The sequence below is a fragment of the Frieseomelitta varia genome, unplaced genomic scaffold (assembly GCF_011392965.1).
Source record: "Frieseomelitta varia isolate USP_RPSP 00005682 unplaced genomic scaffold, Fvar_1.2 scaffold_217, whole genome shotgun sequence".
NCBI lineage: Eukaryota > Metazoa > Arthropoda > Insecta > Hymenoptera > Apidae > Frieseomelitta > Frieseomelitta varia.
This window is the reverse complement of record NW_025109939.1, coordinates 775,789-796,507: the sequence shown is the minus strand read 5'-3', so window position 1 is coordinate 796,507 and position 20,719 is coordinate 775,789. Positions and strand designations below refer to the sequence as shown.

The 20,719-nt window shown below is 45.1% G+C and overlaps 1 protein-coding gene across 18 annotated transcripts in view; it reads right to left on the bottom strand.

Moving 5' to 3' along the window:
- LOC122527421 (protein turtle-like) overlaps positions 1 to 20,719 on the bottom strand; it is a 235,210-nt gene that overhangs the window by 38,896 nt on the left and 175,595 nt on the right. For 13 of the 18 annotated variants that reach the window (XR_006306341.1, XR_006306340.1, XM_043651594.1 and 10 more), the window contains 2 exons: positions 7,953 to 8,184; positions 4,420 to 4,695 (listed from right to left, as the gene is read on the bottom strand). Coding sequence is in view for 16 of the 18 variants with exons in the window: in XM_043651594.1 (XP_043507529.1) it covers positions 4,420 to 4,695; positions 7,953 to 8,184 (508 nt within the window). In the remaining 2 variants the exon portion in view is untranslated. The remainder of the gene's footprint in view (positions 1 to 4,419; positions 4,696 to 7,952; positions 8,185 to 20,719) is intronic. The other 5 variants (XM_043651595.1, XM_043651599.1, XM_043651604.1 and 2 more) reach the window with 3 other exon arrangements.

The window sequence follows — 20,719 nt, the reverse complement described above, 5'->3', positions numbered from 1 at the left end:
AGAGCGTAGAATTCGAAATCGCGACGCGAAGCTGACGCGAGAAGAAAAGGGAAAACAAGGAAACAAAAAAGGGGCAACAGGGAGGGGATGCGACGGTGGGGCGTGAAACTGGGGGACCGATTTCTGGCACGTTGGCAGCTTGTCAATGTCAGTCGTCGCGTCTGGCTGATGCCGGAAATACGCCGGCCAACCAATATCCTGGCCGAAACGACGCGGGCCCGTCGCAGAAGCTTTTAACTTGGCCTGGCGCGGAAGCGTGTCGCGAAACGAGATTTCATCGTTCGGCTGCTCTCGCGTCGATGGCCCGCGCGAAAACCAGTCCGCGAGACGACGTCGATAAGTAAACAAATGGAAAGAGAGATGGATATTCTCCATTTACGGGAGCCCGATGCATACCGGGGGCGGGATTGTTATTTTAGAAACATCCGTCGCCAGAGGAAGAACCACCGTACCGAAAGTGCGCGTGTCGATTCGCTCTGGAATACGCGTTTTCACCAACAAAGTTTCACGAAATTCTCTCTCTCTCTCTATATATATATATATATATATATATCTCGTGTCGAGTCTAGGCATCTCGCTTCTCACTCTCGCAGAGTTTCGAACAGAGTGGAAGGGAAAAAAATATGGGAGAAGAAAAACAGGAAGAAAACGGGGCTGCTGCCAATATGCCTCGCCACTCGAGAAACTGAACTGGCTTCTTCCTACGGGCGACTTTCCGCTCCGGCTCGGTGGCAAAAAGACTTAACAGGATGCATTATATTCTCGTCGATGTCGAAGCGACGTCGGTCTTCCGCGGGAGCGTGTGCTCGCGAAATTTTAAAACTTGCGGCTTTCCGAGAGGGGAGGAACGGGTTCTCGGTCGCACGGTTCGAGAGTATCTCCGCACATAATGGAAAGAAATCGATCCTGCGCGACAAAAGACTTCTTCTCCTCGCGTTCATCGAGGTATTTCCTGGAATCCGATCTATCCTCGCCGAGCGGGAATTAAGCGGAGCCATTCGTGGGAACGGGCCACCTTCTCCAGACTCGATGAAGGAATCGGTTCCCGTTGTTCCCGAAACTTGACCGGAAATGCCAAGTTAACCGACGAAAACGAATCGTTTCCTCGATCTCGAATTCCCGACTGGCTGTCGACGAGTGAAACGGGCCGCGCACGTGGAGAACACCGCCAAATTAACTCGGCGGAGAGACAAAAGCGGTGGGCAAGATCCTGACGAGACGGGACACGGCGGAATCCGAAATCGCGCGTGCCTGGCGCGAAAACGGCAACGACGAAGCGATGAATGTAGAAGCAGCCGCTCGATAAATATTCACAAGCCGGGATTTAAAACTTCTCGTCCGAGCGAGAGGGCAATGAATCCGAGAACAGAGCGGGAACTTCAACTATGATCGATATACGTCGCTGTTTAAGACGGACAAAGGGATCTTTCACGGATCCAGAGATTACAAAAGGCAGATGTTGCGCGGTCGTTTGCGTTCCGTTTTCGGCAATCCTTTCCGAAAGGGGAGGAAAGGGGAGAGTCGGTGGTCCACGGGGCTACGGTTCGTCATTCTTGATAAGGATGAATTTCGGAGCAGGAAGCTCGGTAAATATTCAAAGAGCAGATTCAAAAGTTTCACGCCACCGGGGCGGAGCCCAAGTTCGAGTTGGGCTCGGCGGATCCTCCGCATTAATGGCGCAGTCTGTCGGCACGGTGTTTTATACGGAGGAGGATGAGAGCCTGTCTACTTTGCACCCGCAAACGCTCGGTCTGTTCGTCCGTGACTGTGCACCGACGACTTCCCGGTGAGAGCGGCGATGCTATCGCGGTTTATTAGTCCAAAACTTTCAGCGGACTACCGTTCGTTCCACCGAAACGAATTTTCGCGACGTACGTTACGCACATACGTACGTGCTTGACGCACGAGCGAGGACCGATCCGAAAATGCACGATCCTGGCAAACGATTGCCTCATGCAATATACGAGTAATAGCGGCGCCGACGATCGTGTAAATCCGACGCGTCGGCCGGTGTGTATTAAATCGCGGCCGGTCGTTAAGGCCGGAGGGAAACCACCGAGGAGGGAAATACGTCAGCGCGATGATGAAGACGAATGTTCCCGCGGATCTATAACGAAGCTTACAAATCTGCGGCACCGGTGTTGGGGCTGAGAAAAAGAGACCGACGACCGAGGGAGCGTCGAGACAAATCGCCTTTTAACTCGTCCCACCGCGAAGAACATCCTAATTGGCCTCGGCTGCAACCCACCGTTCGGCTGAAACCGACGCCCCTAACGCGAATTTTATCGCGCGCCGCCGGCATCGGATATATATCGCGATCGACGCATCGGTTTACGATCTGCATGGAAACGTAATAGACGCGCCGGTCTGCCAGATATTTCCGATGCTTCTGCCGGTGGAATGCCCCGCCAGCAGCCGATCGTTATTATTCTCCTCCGTAGTTTCCATCGGAGGTGCCGAGGTGAAGCTAAAAAGATGGAAGATAAGAACGTTCACAAAAAGAAAAGAGAGAGAGAGAGAGAGAGAAAAAAATAGTACAAGGTAATATCTAGAATTCCAATTAATTAAAATATTCGCGCGACGAGGGTGAGGGTGGAAAGTTGAGACCGGTTCCCGGCCGGTCAATTTTACGAGCGTTGCCGAAGACGTTCGGGGGATTAAAAGCAACGTAAAAGTTACACCGTTACTGGAGGACCGTCTCGGAGGTTCCATCTGGGGGAGGAGGGAGGGGGGGGGGGATTCGCTCCGAACGAGACTTTAAGAACTTCCATAAAATCGCTGGCAAAAACGCGGCCGGCATCCGCCGGAACTTGCTCCGAGCCTCTTGCGACCTCTGAGAGACGACTGGAGGGGCGAGTCTCTCGATCGATCGACGAGCCGTCGTCGATCGCGAGCCTGTTCCACGCGAACTCAACAGCAAAAACCGGTACCGGTTGCACCGAGGCATTTTCTGGCGACGCGGTTATCGGAATTTCATTACCGGCGCTCGATCGATTCACCGCCTACCGAAAATACCCCCGATAACTTCTAATAACAAGCCGCCCCGATAATTATCGTACCGATCCGACGTATATTAATTATTGGCACGTGGAAAATTCTCCCTCACCTCTGACACCGAGGTTCGTAAAGTTCACCGAATTCACGAGACAGCTCGCGTTGCCTTTGCCTTTGCAACTGAAGATCGCGTGGCAGTGACTCGAACCGAGCGATCTTTTGCGACTACGTGAAGGTCGGAGTATATCTCTCAAGGGAAGAAGTTCGCGACGCAGGATGATTATTCCTGTAAACCGGCGTCTTTGTGGGTGTACTGTCCACGAAGCGTAAACGCGTATTAGACGCGACGTCGTTTGCTGTACACTTTGCAGCGAGCGATACGAAGCAACGGATGGTTGTCCACGAAACGACAGCGACACGTTTTTGTCGTGATTCTCATTCGTCGTGACGCTCAGCGCACAAAAAAAAAAAAAAAAAAAAAAAAAAAAAAAAAATAAACAAAATCCTCGTCTTTGTTGTCCGACATTTTAACGCTGCTAGAACTGCCAACGACCAAGAAAGGTGTAACATTTGTACGAGAAAAATTAAATTAATTGCAAGGAAGAAATTGATACTGCAATAGGAATTCGTGCATGTTTCACGAAATCTCTAAAATTAGAATGATTTCACAAACTTGTAAAATTTTTACGAGGAAATAAGGAATCGGTCGTTTTGATCATTCTGGTGACTTTACTTGCAATTTTCAATATGCCAGATGCTAGTAAAATTGAAGGGTTTGAACTATAGACAAAGTAAATTACACAAAGTATTGTTTTTGTTATTTTCCATTTCTTTTCTCGCAATGGAAAATAACACACATTTTTAAAAAATCTAAATGGAGCATTCCTACAATCGCTTATCTTTTGCACTACAATAATAATTTAGAACTAATATCTCTTGCTCTCGTAATAAACAGTAATAAATAATAAGATGTATTATGATATATTATAAATTATAATATACAAATTTAAATTAAATAATTAAAGAAACGTTATAATTAAGTTTATAATCAAATATTATAATCACTTATGATGATCAACATTCAGTCGAGGCGAAGTATATTTTATCATACGCTTCGTGAACAGAATGCAGGCACAGACGTATCCACCACGTCTAACTAAGATTATTCTCTGTAAACAGCGGACCTTGTATTAACAAATTCTAAAGCGAATATCGCTTTGCCAGGGTTTGTCGCGACAGCGTCGAACAGATTACACGGCTGCACACTTGCACAAACAACGGACCAACGGAAATCGTGAACCATTCGTGTCCAACGATATCAGGGTGTCTGACGAGGATAGGAACTAACCCCTGACAATTGCTAGGACATCCACTCCTCGAGTTTTGCTAAACACAAGTCGTATCTAGATCTGTTGTTTTACTCACCAGCGATTATAACGCGGGCCGTATGACTGATTTGACCCTCCCCGTTTCGCGCGATGCACGTATAATCCCCGATGTCCTCGTTCTTGATCGTCGAGATCCTGAGCTCGGTGCCGTCGTTGAATATCCCGATGGTGGTCGACGGCTCGACCGGATTCGCGTCCTTGTACCAGAGGATCTCCGGCGTCGGCGTGCCCTCCGCTTGGCAGTTCAATATTATCGCGTCGCCCACGTTCACGTAGATCATCTCCTCCGGCGTGATGCTAAATTTTGGCGGCGCTACGAAAACACGAATCAATCGTTTTTATCCAATCGTTTTGTCGTTAGCAGACGCTCTTGCAGAACACTGCGAGCAAATCGCGAGCAAATCGGAGAATCTCGGACGTGGACTGTGCGCGGGATCGAAAGTAGATAGAGTCAGAGTGTGGTCGGACCAACGCAACGGGCCGACTGATTGCCCTGCGTTTTTTTATCGATCGTCCTCGAGTCGAGAGATGTAAACACCAGTGTGAAATGATTTTTACGAGGGGTCTGCGATCGCTGGGAAGATGCGACGACACTCGTGGCGATGCATTATTCGATGGAAACGGCATTAACAAGTTGATTGCTCACGATCAGTGAAAATCGAGCAAGTTTCTTGCGAGGCCACGAATCCAGGCTTGCTATTATCTCAGCTTACTTCTGAAGCGTCCTGTCTTTATTCTCTTTTTTATGTTTCCGTTTTTTTTTTCAACTCTTTTCTATTCTTCTATTCTTTTCGTCAAGTTTGTGACATGGACGTGCTTCAGCGTTAGCTCGTCAAATTAAAAACTTTGTGGTGTGGACCATGTAAAGAATTTTCAACGAGGCCCCTGAATCTCAGTTGGTTTTGTTTAAAATGTTCTCCGATATAACTATTACAGTATTATATATCTTCATACAAATAAAGTAGTTACGACTTGTTCAAAATAATTTAATAATTTGCTACATTATTACCACATTGCTATTTGACGATGTAATCTGTTTAATCTAAAAGCAATGTACTATTTAGAATTCGTTTCTCTAGTTTTTCTAAATATTATTACGTTTTTCTTCGTTTCAAAATTTAAAAATAAGATTCATTCACGGTAGGTAAACGATGAAAATGAAAATTTTTTTGATTGTCGCTCAGACGACGCGACGATCATCAACGTGTTAAGGGATCGATCAATCAAACCTTCGAGTCGCGAGAATTTAGGGAATCGTTCCCCCAACGCTATTCCAACATTTTTATCTTCAATGAGTTCCCATTCGGGGCAAATCCCTTAAACGACATCGACGACCGCCGCTGTACAAAGGATCGTCCATTTTCACCACTTGAATCGAAGAACGATGAAAGAAGAGAGAGTAGCCGAGTCACCGAGAAAATTCGCCAAGAAGTAAATGATAGGAAAATTCATTGGAACTGGTAGGAGAATCAAGGAGTGCTTTCTTTTCTCTCTCTCTCTCTCTCTCTCTCTCTCTCTCTCTCTCTTATTTTCGATCTTTGCGCTGAAAGCATCGACAACAGAGCGATACGTAGCCATAGAATCGCGCCTACTCGAAGAAGATACATCGCGACAAGCGTCACGGCGGAGGAAAAAACGGAAACGGAAGACACGAACAAGGCCGAGGGCGAGAACGCTGCGAGGAAGAAAGAAGGGGCAACAGTTTACGAGTGTGACGCGAGTAAACGACCGGCTAGAGACGATTTCAAGAGTACAAAGAGATTCTCAGCGCTTTCAAAGAGGTTCTCCTCTCTTTGACGCCGCTGGCAAATCCTTAGTCGTCGCAATCGCCCCGCTGACGTTGCCGTCATCCTCGTCGTCGTCGTCGTCGTCGTCGTCGTCGTCGTCGTCGTCGTCGTTGGTTGGCTGTTGATGACGTGGTCGAGTGTGGCCGTGGGCTCGACACACGTATGTACCGACGAAAAAAAAATCCGTTTGAAAAAATACAACCGTAGAAGTTTGACGAGAGAGAGAGAGAGAGAGAGAGAGAGAGATAAGTACGCATCGTTTACTAAAATATTTTTTTCCCTACGGCCGTCCGTCGACGTTTATGGGCAAACAAAATGCGGCAATAAGTTTTCCTTTTTTCCTAGCTAGTATTTCTCCTGTTTCTTCGTTCCCATCCCTCGCCTCGGTTCGATGACCCGCCGTCGTCGTCGTCGTCGTCGTCGTCGACGAAACACTGACGTAACGCGTAAAACTTTATCGCGTCGCCCGACGAAAGAATTAAATTGAATTCCCAAGAAACGACGTTGCTTTCTCTCCCGTTTTTCCCCTCCTCCAACCTTTCTATTCCCCTGTTTCGTTTCTCTTATCAGCGACGCTTACCGGATTTCCCTTCTCTCTCGTTTCCGTTTTATTCGCGATAGTTTGTCGCTCGAGGATGTAAAAATTCGCGGACCGTCGGGAAACGAGGAAAGGAAAGAGACGTTCGTTCAACCTCTCCGTCTGTCCGGCGAACGCACGCAACTCGTCGCGGTCATAAAACCTTCTTAAGCGCGAGATAATATTAATGAGACTGCTTCGAGGTAGAATCGATGTAGAACTTGGCCAACTCGGACCCGGCTCGAATGAAACTTCCGACTTAAATTGCATTCGCGGAAGCTCGTTCGAGTCGCGAACCTCTATTATCGCAGTTAAGTCTTTTTTAATCGATATTGCGACGACGTCGCGTAATCGCGTTTCCTCTCCTTCTTATTATTTTCCTTTTTCCTCGACCCAGCGACTTTCCTTAAGTGGAAATTCTTGGTCGATGGGCCGCGCGAACGCGAGGCTCTCGGAAATATGTATAAATCAGCGTCGAAGATTCGTCGGGTACTTGGACGTCGGCTGACTGAGAATCAAGCGATTAGGCTCGTCGTTCGCGCGGAATGTTCGAAACAACTGATGCAACGAGCCGCAATGCTGAGTGTCGATGTGAAAGCGCGGCATCAGGTACGTAATAAGTGATGTACAGGGACGATCGGTTAAAGCTCAGGACCACACGAGCGCATTATATACGCGTTTAGATGCGTTGCGCCTCACATTCTCTCCGGTGAAGTAGAAACCTTGCGTTACTGACCACTTTGATACAACGTCTGTCGTATTTTTTGCTGGATATAACGTTTAATATCGGTTTGGTTAACACACACGCACACATCGCGAATTGCAACGCGTGGCATAGAAAAAAAAATTATAATAATAATAATAAAAGGCCCTATCTCACCGGAGAAAATGTACAAAACGCAGTGGTGTGGTTCTCGTTAACCTCTTGCGCTAGTAACTGGTTCACGGACCATAACGAGTGACCAAACCGTACACAATAATTCGTCTTCTTCTTGAATTCATCAAGTATATCGCTGGATAGAAATTTATTACTAAGAAGTAATAAAAATTTATTATTTCTTTTGTCTGAGTTATATTTCAACATACTTGAAACTAGAGAGAATATTGCAATTTTGGCACGTCGTTCCAGCGCAAGAGGTTGAAACGAGAGAGGAAGGAAAGCGATAACATAGCTCGAATGATGATTCTCAAATGAAAGTTACTTACCGTGGACGTCCAGGTGGAACCATGTACCGTTCTTGTGACTGTTAGGCGACCTGTTGAGGAAGACGACCTTGCACTCGTACCATCCTTGATCGCTCTCGCGGATGTCGGTCAGGTTGAGGCTCGCCACGCCGTACGGTGAATTCGGCGAGACCCTCGAGACTCGACCTTCGTAACCTTCGCCACTGTGGGTCGGATACGACTCGTACCATATGTATATCGGTATCTCCTGCCCCTTGCATCAACACCAACACGCAACATAAACGAGGGATCGCCATGAACGCGTACATACTGGTGCGAGACTCGCCTCGGGACACGCTGGACGCTTTGGTTCTCGATTTCGCGAAGCTCGTCGCCCCCTGGACACGTGCTGGGTTTCGACGTTCATCGGTTCATCGATGCTTCCACGTCGACGACGCGTCCCGCGTCAACAAACATCGCGTGCAACATAGTGAACGCAAAGAAATCGAGAATCCGCAAATTCCTGCTTTAGCGACGCGTCGGAAATGTTGGCTAGAAAAATCTTTCGGACCTGCTCGCACCAGCTGCTTGGCTAATGAAATGACAAATGACGAGAAGACAGAGAGGAGATGCAGCGTGTGTGTGAAGAGCGGAAAACGATCTACGGCCGCGATTGGCCGCCGAGCCGCCTAGACGGCGAGTCGCTCTGCCCGGCGCGAACGACTGAACGTAACGAGCACGGCTCCTCTAATTCAACGCGCCGGAAGAGAGATTCTCTTAAATTTTCATGCTCGTTACGTTCCACCCGGCACGAGTGGACGGCACGACAACTGTCATTTTCCATGCAAGTCTCTACGGCAAACAAAGGAATTCGTTGTGCGCCGATGAAAAAGTAATTTCCCAGGCATAGACCCGTGCGTGGACAGAGAGAGAGATAGATAGGTAGATAGATAGATAGAGAGAAAGAGAGAGAGAGAGAGAGAGAGAGAGAGTGCCGCTGGTGGCATGAGACCTTTGCCACCGCGACCCGTGCGATACGTGCCATGCAAAATCCAGACGCTCGTCGATCCTAGATCGCGTGCTATTGGAGAACTCGCTAGTCGGTTCTCGTAATCGTTTTGTTATCGAGGATCGGCCGTCTCGTCCGCTCCGTAGCAAAGTAAAGACTGAGACACAAAGGGGATAGAGAGGATATTGTCCAAGCATGCGACTAAACGGATCAATATCCCGGCGGAGGACCGTCCGATCGGTCTCGATCGCACTTTCCAACACAAGTTGGAAAACGGGAGAAACGATTCATCGGGAGCTTCTCGAAACAGCTGTTTTGTGCGGCCATTCCTGAAAATTGCGGCCCGTGAAAGCCAGATGGTGCCGGACGAATCGCGTGTACCAAAGTGAGAGCCCGTGAAACGCGTGTACTTTGAAATGGCCGCGCGGCATCGTATTAAAACGAGCAGCGACAACGTGCGTATTAACGCGTTAGCTGCTAGTCATTTAACCAGTGCAACGAGGTACGCGCCGTTTCGTACGCTAACGATCGAATTACGCGAGAACGCGTTTGCATTTCCGAGGAAATCCCCGATCAGAGAGTCGGTGCGGCGAGCGATCGCCCGGCGTTGAAAATCGACGACACTCGACGAATCCGTTCGATCGTTCTGGTTTTCGCGTGCTGCTGTTGCTGCTCTCATCTCGGTCGCTCGGTCGGGCCGATATTTATCGGAATTGAGCGACGCGTACGGAGTCGAGAGGCAAGAAATCGGTCGCTGAAACGGGCGGACTACTCGTGTCTGGCACGGAACTGGGCTATTCTACTGGCGAGAGCGCGATTGCCCGGGGGAAAAAGGAAGCAGACGGGAGAAGAAGGCAGAGAAGAGAGGAAACGAAGAAGAAGAAGAAGAAGAAGGGGGAGGAGAAGGTGAAGAAGGAGAAAAAAAAAAGAAAAAAGGAAAAGAGGGAGGAAAAAACGTGCGGTGAACATGAGGTGACGATCGTGCACGTTGGCCATTGACTGCCCCAGTTGACGGTTTCTATTTCGAGCTGGCCTACTTGCGACGGCGAACGGCATCGTCGTCATCGTCGTCGTCGTCGTCGTCGTCGTCGTCGTCGTCGGGCGTCGCAGTCGTCGTGCTTGCAAGCGCAAACCACAGTGATTTCAATATTATTCTCCCTCGAGCCACGGAGCTCGTTCGATATTGCGATTTCGTGGCAAGTTGTCGGGCGCTCTCGCTCCACCTTTTCTACGTACCAGCTCCCGAACAAACAATGAACGAACGCGTTTTCGTGTCCCAAAGCAACGAACGAGGAAAACAATTGGTTCGTTGTTTTTCTTCCCCCCCCCCCTCCCGCTTCTTCTTTCAGTCTTTTTTTATTCCTTTCGTTTCGCCGACAGCGAAACAGATTAAACGTCACGGGGTGTGCCTTCCCGCGTGCACGCGTTACTCGCTCGCCCGGCGCGTTCCTTTTGTCGAAACGGATAGAAGGAACGGATAGAGCAAACGTTGACACAGACTGGATTAGGATTTAACCGAGAAAGGGGAGGAGCGAGAAAATGGAAAAGACGCGAAACTGGAATAAATTACGGATCCAGAGGAGTAGGCCAAGTTACCTACTTTTCCTTCTTCTCTTTCTTTCTTTCTTTCTTTCTTTCTTTTTTCTAGAATTTTCTAGCGACGCTCCGGTTGGTTTCTCCGGTTTTACGAAAGGTCGGGAAAGAAGCGTTCGCGAGGAAAAACACGTTCCCCGGATAGAAGGTACGATTCCGTCAGTAGTTACGAGACGGGGCGGAATAAGTCGCGGCGTTTTGCACGAACGCTCCGCGATTACACCTACGCGCGCCGCTCATGTAGGTCAGGTGTCTTCGCTTTATTTTTCCAGCCCAGGCTCTTTTGTTTCACATACCGTTCCAGACACGTTTTCAACGATCGCGAAGATATCCGCGAGATTAATCCCGGATGCTGCTCGCTATTTTATTACGAATGTATCGAGGCGATTTTCGAAGCGAGTGGTGTCGAAAGTTTAGTATCGCACTTCGCTTGCTCGGTGAATAATCTACCTTGGAAACTCCGTAGACTTTCGAAACAATGTTCCCTCTCGAAAGTCGTCGAAGAAATATATCTGCTTTCAAAGTTGGGCGTTAATTGATTGAATGATTAATGCTCGCTGATCAATGAAATTAATTCGCTGGAAAATCAGCGATTGATTTAATCGACAAATAAAATGAAACGTCAATCATTGACTCAATGAAATTAATCGTCGAAAATGAGAGAATTAATCGTCAATCTTTTATTAAAGGAAATTAATCGTTGAAAAATCGACAACTGATCTAATCGATAAATAGCGTTGATCATCAATTGCCAATTATGTTGGCTATTATGTCGAATTTGATTTGTATTATGTCGTATTTCATTTAAATTGAAAATATATTTTGAGATTATATAATAAAGCGTACAGGCACAGAGTGATTTATATATTTAGCTGCAAGTTTAATTAGCTAATTTTGAAACAATTAAAGTTGGAACGTAATCGTTAATTATAATTAAAAATTATTGGAAAAATTTAATCGTTAATCAATTATTTGCCCAACTTTGATTTTTAATAATTTTTACGACGTTCGAGAAATCATTATATAATAATTTATAACAATGTAACTGAGTTAATTGTTTTCTTAATATACTCGGTGCTTCTGAAATCGTAGGATTGACGAAAGGGAATAATATAGAAAAAAAAAGAAAATAATAATAATATTTCGTTTTTGAGAAAATCGAGTTTGAAGATTGGCAAGTATATACACGCTTGAATTTGAATAATAGAGTGAATAATCGATAAGAGGTTGGTCGCTGCGCAGACAAAATGTAGGAAAAATATGTTTAAAACTTGGTTTCCAAGGAAAGAAAATTTGAACACGTCTGGCTGGAAATTATCTACTGGCATGTACTGGTTTCTACTAGGTAAATTTTCAAATTTCATTTTCTTATCTCATGAAAAATTTTATTCCACATTTTTCACTCGCTTTCGCATGTATAATATATATAGCCTGCGAATTATTCCATTTCGTGCACAAAACTGTATTCTTGTGCATAAAACTATGCAGTAAATAAAATTTGTATTTATTCAATTGCTTTATTATATTTAAAAAGCAATTGACTCAATGAACACGTCAACCACACGCGAACATTTATACGTTTTGCGTGTAGGCATTTAATTTTTATAAAATATTGTATTACAATCACAGTGAAATGGAAACGCGTTTTTTAATTTTATAGTTGTTATTTAGTTGTTCATTTAAAACTTTCTCGTCGATGATATCCATTGATATTTCAATGCTTTATGTGTGGAATTATGTTACTCGGGACATTTTTATGAAATTTTTATACCATTAGATGATTTTTGATATGTTGCAAACATGGGAAAGAGGAAAAATTTTCTAATAATTTAATACTTTGATATTATACCATCAGAATAGAATATCTGCAATAGAATCATGATTTCAACAAAACCAAGACTGAAGTGAATAAAATGACAAGACAGAAGAAACTGAAGACGCGTGTTAATTCAACAAATCTCTCTTTCTAATCTGTTTTTCTATATAAATGTTCATTTTTTGTCATTGACCACCACGAGCAAATTACGGACTTTTACACTTTTATTATAAAAATTTGTTTGAACATGCTCAATGAAATAGAACCTAAAGAGGAACTTGTCTTATCTGCTACATAAATACTTTACTTTGAAATAAAATATAATAAATAAATAAATACTTTACTTTGAATATTTTGTATATTTTTATACATTCTGCGTGATCCTCCGTGATTCTCCCATAAATGTACACAAAGCCATGCAGTCCTATCACGAGGAATTGTTATCATGTTTAAGTGATATAAGCGTTTATATCACGATAAAAATTCGAAAATGTTTAAATGGAGAAAATCCATGTAAATATATGCCATGAAGAAGGCTCAGTCAATGTGTTACACAAAAGTCACCGTATGTGATCCCTTGTTGAAGAATGATTTGTTGTACCTGCTCTCCTGAAAAAAGCATTCGAATTTCCGCGACCAAAAACAAGAGTGGAGAACGAGTCGTGAACCCGCAGTTGCACGCGGTACGTGTTGCGGTAATTTTGATAATTCATTGTCAGACAGACCGCAACCCGCCATTCTAACCAACCACGCTCGCGTCTGTTTCGCGAATTCTGATATTTAAGGGAGTTCTCGTTTCCTCCAGAGATCAGGTTAAACTCCTAGCCAACCGAGCCAGTGAAATGTTAACGAGGCGTGAGAGTTCCGGAGCGGAATCCTTCCAACGTTTGTTCGCCTACCTTCCAACCGGTTTATTCCGCCGCGAATTTAAATTGTTTACGCAACGATGGACCGGCCCATTAATATCGCAGCAGCAACTTCGTCACCGCGAAATCAGAAACGATCTGGCGTCACTGGCCAGTGCTCTTAACTTTCGAACGATTTGCAATTTGCTTCGACGTTTCGTCGACTGAAGTCGCCATAACTTTCCCACGAGCAAGAAACTCTAATACTCTTGTCGTTGCTTGCAAGATTTTGACGGATTGAATTTGTAGCTTTTTCATTTTTAAGTAGAGAAAGGATTTAAGGATGATATCCCTGAATCTAATTTTGACAAACTTCAATTTTGTGTTTAGAAATATCTGATTTCGTTAAATATCTGTAAACCTTTTATCAGATGTATTCCAATACAGATTCCTTAATTTGCTTAATTTAGGAAAAACATGTCTGCTTGTAAAGAGAATGAACAATGTTTAGATTATCTGTGCTTGTTATTAGACAATTTTGTCTAGTGAAAACATATTTCTTTGTATCTATAGTATGATTCGATTATAAGAATTGGCTTGAACAATTGGCCTCTTCTCTTACATCTTTCAAAAACTATTAAACTGATACTAAGCTAGTTTAGTTTGACAGCGTGTGTCCAGTAATGTTAGCAATACCAAACTAGTCCACTTTGGCTATCTGTTGCAACTAAGATAATTTAGTATTAATTAACTGATCTCTGTTTCTTGCAACACAGTTTAATGACTTTGTACGTCTGCCAACTTTCATTTTGTGCATGATATTTGTGGTACATTTTTGCATCAAGAAGAATCTTTGTCTCGTCTAAGTAAATGAAATTGAAATGAAAAATAAGATGCTTTTCGTCGAACGCTTTCATTCGTAATCGATCAATATATATCGATACACCTTTGAACTTGACTACTCCCAATGAACACGATCGTCTCCAGAGATACGCTATACTCTGCAATCCGTGTTCTCCGTAATTTTACATTGAAACACTGTGCAATTTCCGCGTGAATTTCTGTCAAATTTCTGACAAAAACAGAGAACGCGAATCGGAAATTGCGAAACATAGTGATTGACGGGAGAGTAACCTTGAGACACTTCCCTTTCACGTGGTTTCGAGAAATACTTGCCTGCGGTTGGCGTCGTCGACCGTTGCGAAAGTTCTGTCAAAGAATAACTTTCCCTTATCGGGGATCTTTGCGGTTTTAAAGCGTCCGCGGTAAGTTCCGTTCCCAACAACGGGAAGCGCGTGGCTGTAATACGAAAAGTTCGCCACGCTGGCTTTGTCTCGTCCGTTCACGGGGAAAGCATTAACGTCCCCGGCGATCGCGAAAAGCGTTCCATTTCCCCGTACCGTATCGTTTATGAATCTTGGTCTTTCGTTCCGGCTGCTGGTTTCACCTCGCGGGAACAGCCGCACGATCCAATGAAACACGAACGGCGGAATTTCGCCAAACTTGGTCGATGCTCTTCCGCGGCGGGGGGGGAAGGGGAAACTTATTGCGGTGATATCGCGTTCACGGAGGACAATTAACTCCAACACCCCGGCTGAACTAATACTCTGAAGAGAAGTATCTCCGAATGGGCTTGCGGTACTAGGCGGATCGGTGTAATCAAACGACGACACCCCGGAACTCGAGTTTCTACCCACGATTTCACTGTGCGCCCCAACCCCGTTCGACACGGTTTTCCTAATCGCGAATCGAAATTCAAACTACGGCGTATTCTCCCGTCGGTTAGTTCGCGTCCGAAGTCGAAGAAATTACCGATACCACACGCGAAACTAAATACAACAAGTTAATCTCTATCGGCGTATCGATTAACCCCTCCTTAGGTGTGTAAACAATCTATATAATCTTATACGTTATCTTCGTTTTTTTCAATCTTCTCCAAAAATGAACTTGCAGCACTTGCAAAATAAACGTATATTAAACAGTCGGTTCAGAACGCGATATTTATAGCAGGTACGGACGAAATATTACTGCGTAAGATACAAAGGGGGACAAGAGATACATAAAGGTACAAAGATATGTAAAAAAATGGAGGAAAAAGAGAATTCAACAAAAGATATGTGAACAATGATACACTCGGCGAACCCGAGAGTTTATGTTACTATAAATATCGCTCATCTATTCTGAATTGACTGTTTAATTATACGTTTATATTTCAAGTGCTGTAAATTCATTTTTTGGAGAAGACTGAGAAAACGGAGATAATATGTAAGACTATATAAATTGTTTACAAGTAAAGAGCTCATATTTGTATCTTACTCAACTCAAATTCATCAGACAATAAGTAAATAAATAAACGAATGAATACAGTTATCTTCGATTCGAAGTTGTTCGAATCTTCTGACAGATGTTACTCTTTTGGACAATGAATTAACAATTAAATTAACAACTAAATGCAATTACCTTCAAATCTCCAGACGAGTTTCACAGTTAGCAGCAGGAAGGCAAAGAAGTAGTGAATCTCGACGTTCGATTGATTATGAGAGCGAAACGATCACACACGGCCAATAATGAGACATACATGAATAAACCGTTCGTTAGATATTCGATCCCGATCGGCATTTCCCTCGCTGCCTCTCGTAAGCGAGAAAATTGTTTTGACAGAGTAAACACGCTCGGCGAAGTGTGTTTGCGTTCAGCGGACGAATTCCTTTCTGGCATTTCTGTTAAGCGAGAATACGGCTACGAACACCGTCAAGGGTGCTCTCTCCGCATTCCGGCTGTGTATCCAGAAACGCGACCTCGCGCGATCCCGTTCCCGCTGCCTTTTTAGAGCGATAATAAGGTTCCGCCGGATGCCGCGTACACCGTCCTGGATTGTTTAATCCAACGTCGAAAGCCGCAGCGCGAGCGCTTCGTTTACGAGCAAGAGTGGCTCTCGGGCTCGGCTCGGCGTTTTCTGCGAAATAAATTAAGAGGAATATGCCGACGAGAGCACTGATTTTTTTTTCAAGTGCGCCTGCTTTGTTTGTCACGTGTACCGACCGTGTATTCACCGAAAACTTCCACTCCAGGAGTCCTCGTTACGAGCCCCGTTTTCGAGCCTTCAGCGTGCCAACCTTCAGCTCTCCCTCCACCCCTCGGTTTAGGAGGAGAGAGCGGAGTTTATCCCGGATCATCTGACATGCCGGAGCCGACAACGTTACGTTTCCAACTGGAATCTCGATTCCGAGCGGAAGTCCCGGCGGCTGGCGGGGTTTCCCCGACTAGCTTTCGCTAATTATCTCGTTAGGTGGCTCATCTCGAGGGTGGCATTAATAACAAACAATGCGGGAAAAGGGAAGACGAAGCCGCCAATTAGCGAGTATAACGAGCCGGGCCTGAACCTGCGACAAACCGAGAAAACAGAAATTGCACGACAGGTGCAGGAGGATGGCGCAGCCTGGAATTTGCACGTGGAAATCGAGCGGCGAGGAGGGGGGTAACCCTGACACAGTTGAGTAGTTTAACCTGGCCTCCGTGAGCTCTGCATTATGCATACACAGACCTCCTAACCTCGGTACGATAACACATCCCTCCACTGGTTGGAACAACCATTTAGGGTCGACCGAGAACGCCTACACAATGCCGTTTCGTCTCGGGTTCTCGCGAACGCGAGCGATGAGAACACGATCCGAAGAAGGTGGAAATCGCTCGAGGATCGCTCGCGTAAAAAAAGAAAAAAAGAAGAAAAAAAGAAAAAGAGACGATAACGCTGGTGAAAACGCTGTCGGTCGGAAATAAGGGCACGACCACGGCACACTGGCACGAATATCGAGTTGCACGGACATCCGGCTAGAAGGGTTGCGCGGAATGGCGAAGAGGAGCGCGTTGACCAGCGGCCGTGTTGAGCACGCTGGAAGAAGAAAAGAGAGAAGAGTACGGCACGGGACAGCTTGGTGTCGTGCGCCAAGCGCAACCCCCGTGCGATGCAAGAGCCGGCCGTGGGCTGGTTTATGTAATGTAAAGCCGGCCACGCGGGGGCGGTTTACGCTGTCCTATTTTTAAACCAACTACGGGTTAACCGGCTAACGTTCAATCGATAACGTGGGAGCAGCGTTTCTCAAACCGCCGCCGCATCGACCGCCGCGAAACTTGTCTCAGAAGTTATTTCTTCCCCCTGTGCCGATCGATCGCCGTAACGACGAAATCACGAATTTGTCCAACTTTTGTTTTTATTAACCCGAGAACCGGGTAACTATGCGCGAACTGTCATTCGACGTTAGGCAACTTTCGCCAACTTTACACAGCATCATCTTGAGTCACGGACTCGTCATCCTTTCGTCGATCGAAAATTAATTCCCTGCCACCATCTCCCCCCCCCCTCGAACTCCCGTAACAAGATTTCCACCGTGTATCCGCCGGAAAGACTCGTCTGGCCTTCCCGACGAAATTTACATCTCGCGCAAGCGGGCCGATCGAACCAGAACCGATCTGCATACTAACGAGCACGCCCTTCTTTCCTCGAGCCTTAAGTTTCGGCTCGGGGCGGTGGCGAAACGCCGCCCCCCCCCTCCCCCACCCCCACCCCCAAAATTCTCCCTGTTAATTGCGAATTATCCGGCACTCGCGACGTTGCACGCCGACTGCGGTTTACACTCCGAGCGTAAAATTGCTTCTTCGCCGTACAAATTGCTACAGATCGTAAACACGGGGCTGGCGTTACTTCCCCCGCCCTCGTTTTCTTTCTCGTTCTCTGATAATACGGTTTTTAAATGCAACGGCGAGCCCCGCGGAACGCCGCGCGAAATAAAATTGGCTGCCGCCTGCTCGCGTCTTCCCGGGTATCTTCCAAGGGAAACCTAATTACCAACTGGCGCTCGAAACAACGAAACTACTCGCGGAGAAAGAGTGGGAGGGTCCGATGGTGGGATTTGCATTTTCTTCTTGTTTACGCTGTCGGAAAAATAATTAACTGGGCGCGGCGGCGGCGGCGGCGGCGTCGAGGCCAAGGCGGAGAGGAACGAATGCCGCAAAGTCGGAGGTCCTGAGTTTTTATTTCGCCGCGGACAGCCAGGACAGGACCCAGGAATCTCCGTTGTCGAGCGAGAAAAATATTCGGTCGGACCTTGGATGGGAAATCTGCCAGGCTGCGGGCGAGTTTCGCAAACTTCGTAGTGGGTGTGTTTCCCGAGAGGAGTCAGGTTCCCCGTGGGGGTGAATGTCATCCCGGAGTGGAAATTGAATTGCAAGGAGACTCTGTTTCTCTTTTACACGTACACGGTCTCTTTATCCGCCCGCGTCACCTCAGTTCTTCTATTTTTTTTCATTTTTTTTTTTCTGTTTGGATCTTGTTTCACTTCTTCTTCTGTTTGACTCTTGTCTCCGTTTGTTTCATTAGATTACGCTGCGTCCTGGCTGAAACATCCACCTTCCTAGATTGCGCGTGGTCTATCAACTAGCCTGCTCGTCTCCAACTCGCTTCCTCTCTCGTCTCTCTCTCTCTCTCTCTCTCTCTCTCTCTCTCTCGACCCCTTTCGGATACAGAGGAGTGCCGGAAACAGCAAGGAAAAACTCAGCCTCGTTAGCCTCGCTCCGCTGCACCCATCCCTCCGGCATTAGCGCGTTTCTTCGCCGGCGTTTATTTTTTTAGCAATTGCCGCGGAGCGCGCCAAAAACCGACCGTTTCTCCTCTCCAGTCCCACTCTTTTTCTCTCTTTCTCCCGGAGGACGTATTCCGCGATTCTTCCGATGAAGTTTAACGCGTCGACGCGGTTTCACGGCTTCGAAGGAAATTTCTAGCAAGCGGGGAAACTATGTCACTGTACAGTGGAGTTCCGATTAACCATATTTGCACCAATTTGTTCTCTGACAACTGTCCTGCGAATCATATTTGTAAGAAAAGAAAATTAAACTAACGTCAGTTGGATATATTTTATATATTTTATTCTAAACCTAGACACTTTACTTTTGTTAATAAGTTGCTTTATGCGCTCTGCAGGTGTTGTATTTGAAAGAGCAATGCAACAAAGAATGTCTTGTATTAACTGTCTTGTCAAATTAATAATTATAGCAAATTTAAATGAAACTATTAAAATATTTGATTTTATTTTACACTTTACATTCTCCATCGTAAAGAAATTAGCAACAAAATAGAATTAAATTAAAGATTCCAAAGTTAATCCTTTAAAATTTGCTGTACGATTTTATTAAACTCTGAACATTGCATTAGCCGCACGTATTTCCAGTTATTAATTTCAATAAAGAACCCTCGTCTTTTCACCAATAAATAAATAGATGTGAAAGAATCCAATATTAAATCTTTCAAGAATGCTTCAAATGGGAGCTAGCCTCTTTTTTGAAGCTCTTTGTAGAAAACGTACGCTAGCGGATCACGAGTGTAAAGGGATTTGACGCGTTTGAGACTGCCTGGAAAACAGAATCCAATATTAACGTCACAACGATCGATTAGTTTCGCGAGTAACTTTTGCCAGGAACCGATAAGTCCTGTTAAGAATTCAGAACCGCTGAAAATTTCATGACGCCGCGGTATCTAATGTCACCGATTACTAAGCGCTGAAAATCACGTTACGCCACAGTAGCATTACCGACCACTAAGCATTGAAAACCGCACGAGGCCACAGTAGCATCATCGATCACCAAGTATTGAAAATCACGTGACGTTACAGTCATGTCATCGGTTATTAAATTTGAAAATGGCACGATTACGCGTCGGATGTGCTGCTGAAAATCACATGACACCGCAGTAACGTCATCGGTCATACTACAATGTTAATCGGCCACTTATAATGTTGAAAGAGACCAATATTAAATCTTTCAAAAAAAACAAAAAAAAAAACAAAAAAAAAAACGCTAGAAACGAACGTCAGCCTTTCGAAACCTTTCGCAAACGATGTATGCGATTAAAACACGATTAATAAGGGACTTGATAGGTTCTTTCAGATAGATTTCTGAAGATTGTCTAGGTTTATTTTCGTTTTTAACTTTTAGAAAATTTTGAACAAGTGCTGCCCGAAATTATATGTTTGTGCGAGTGTTTTTTGTAAAAAAAAAATATTTATTTTTATAGAAAAAAAGTGTTACACTTAGGATCTGTGATATTTTAGAATCCGTGTAATAAAAATTCCAGAGGAACAAGTTGTTTCAGGAATTATTTAGAAGTTATATAGAAATCCACTTTATTCGAATGGTATATACGAATATTCTTTTAACACTGGCCAACAAATTATCTTTTCCCTCCGACAGAGAAATTTTTATCTTTATATGTTACAAGTTCCATTCTGTCTGGAACTTTTATTTTTAAGAACGTTCGTTTCTCATCGAGACTCGCGACGTAAGATCGCATTTTTCAGAAAAGTTCTACGACCCATGTATCAAATAGAACCTGTTTGAAAGTTCTTTAACTGTTTTTGATCCAGAGACAACGGGAGTTCTGTTTGCTCATTGCGTTCCATTAGACAGAATATCGTTTTAGATAAACGCGACACACAGTTGAACGGCACCGACGATGTCTCAACGTACGTATTTGATAATTGCTCCCGGCTTCTCA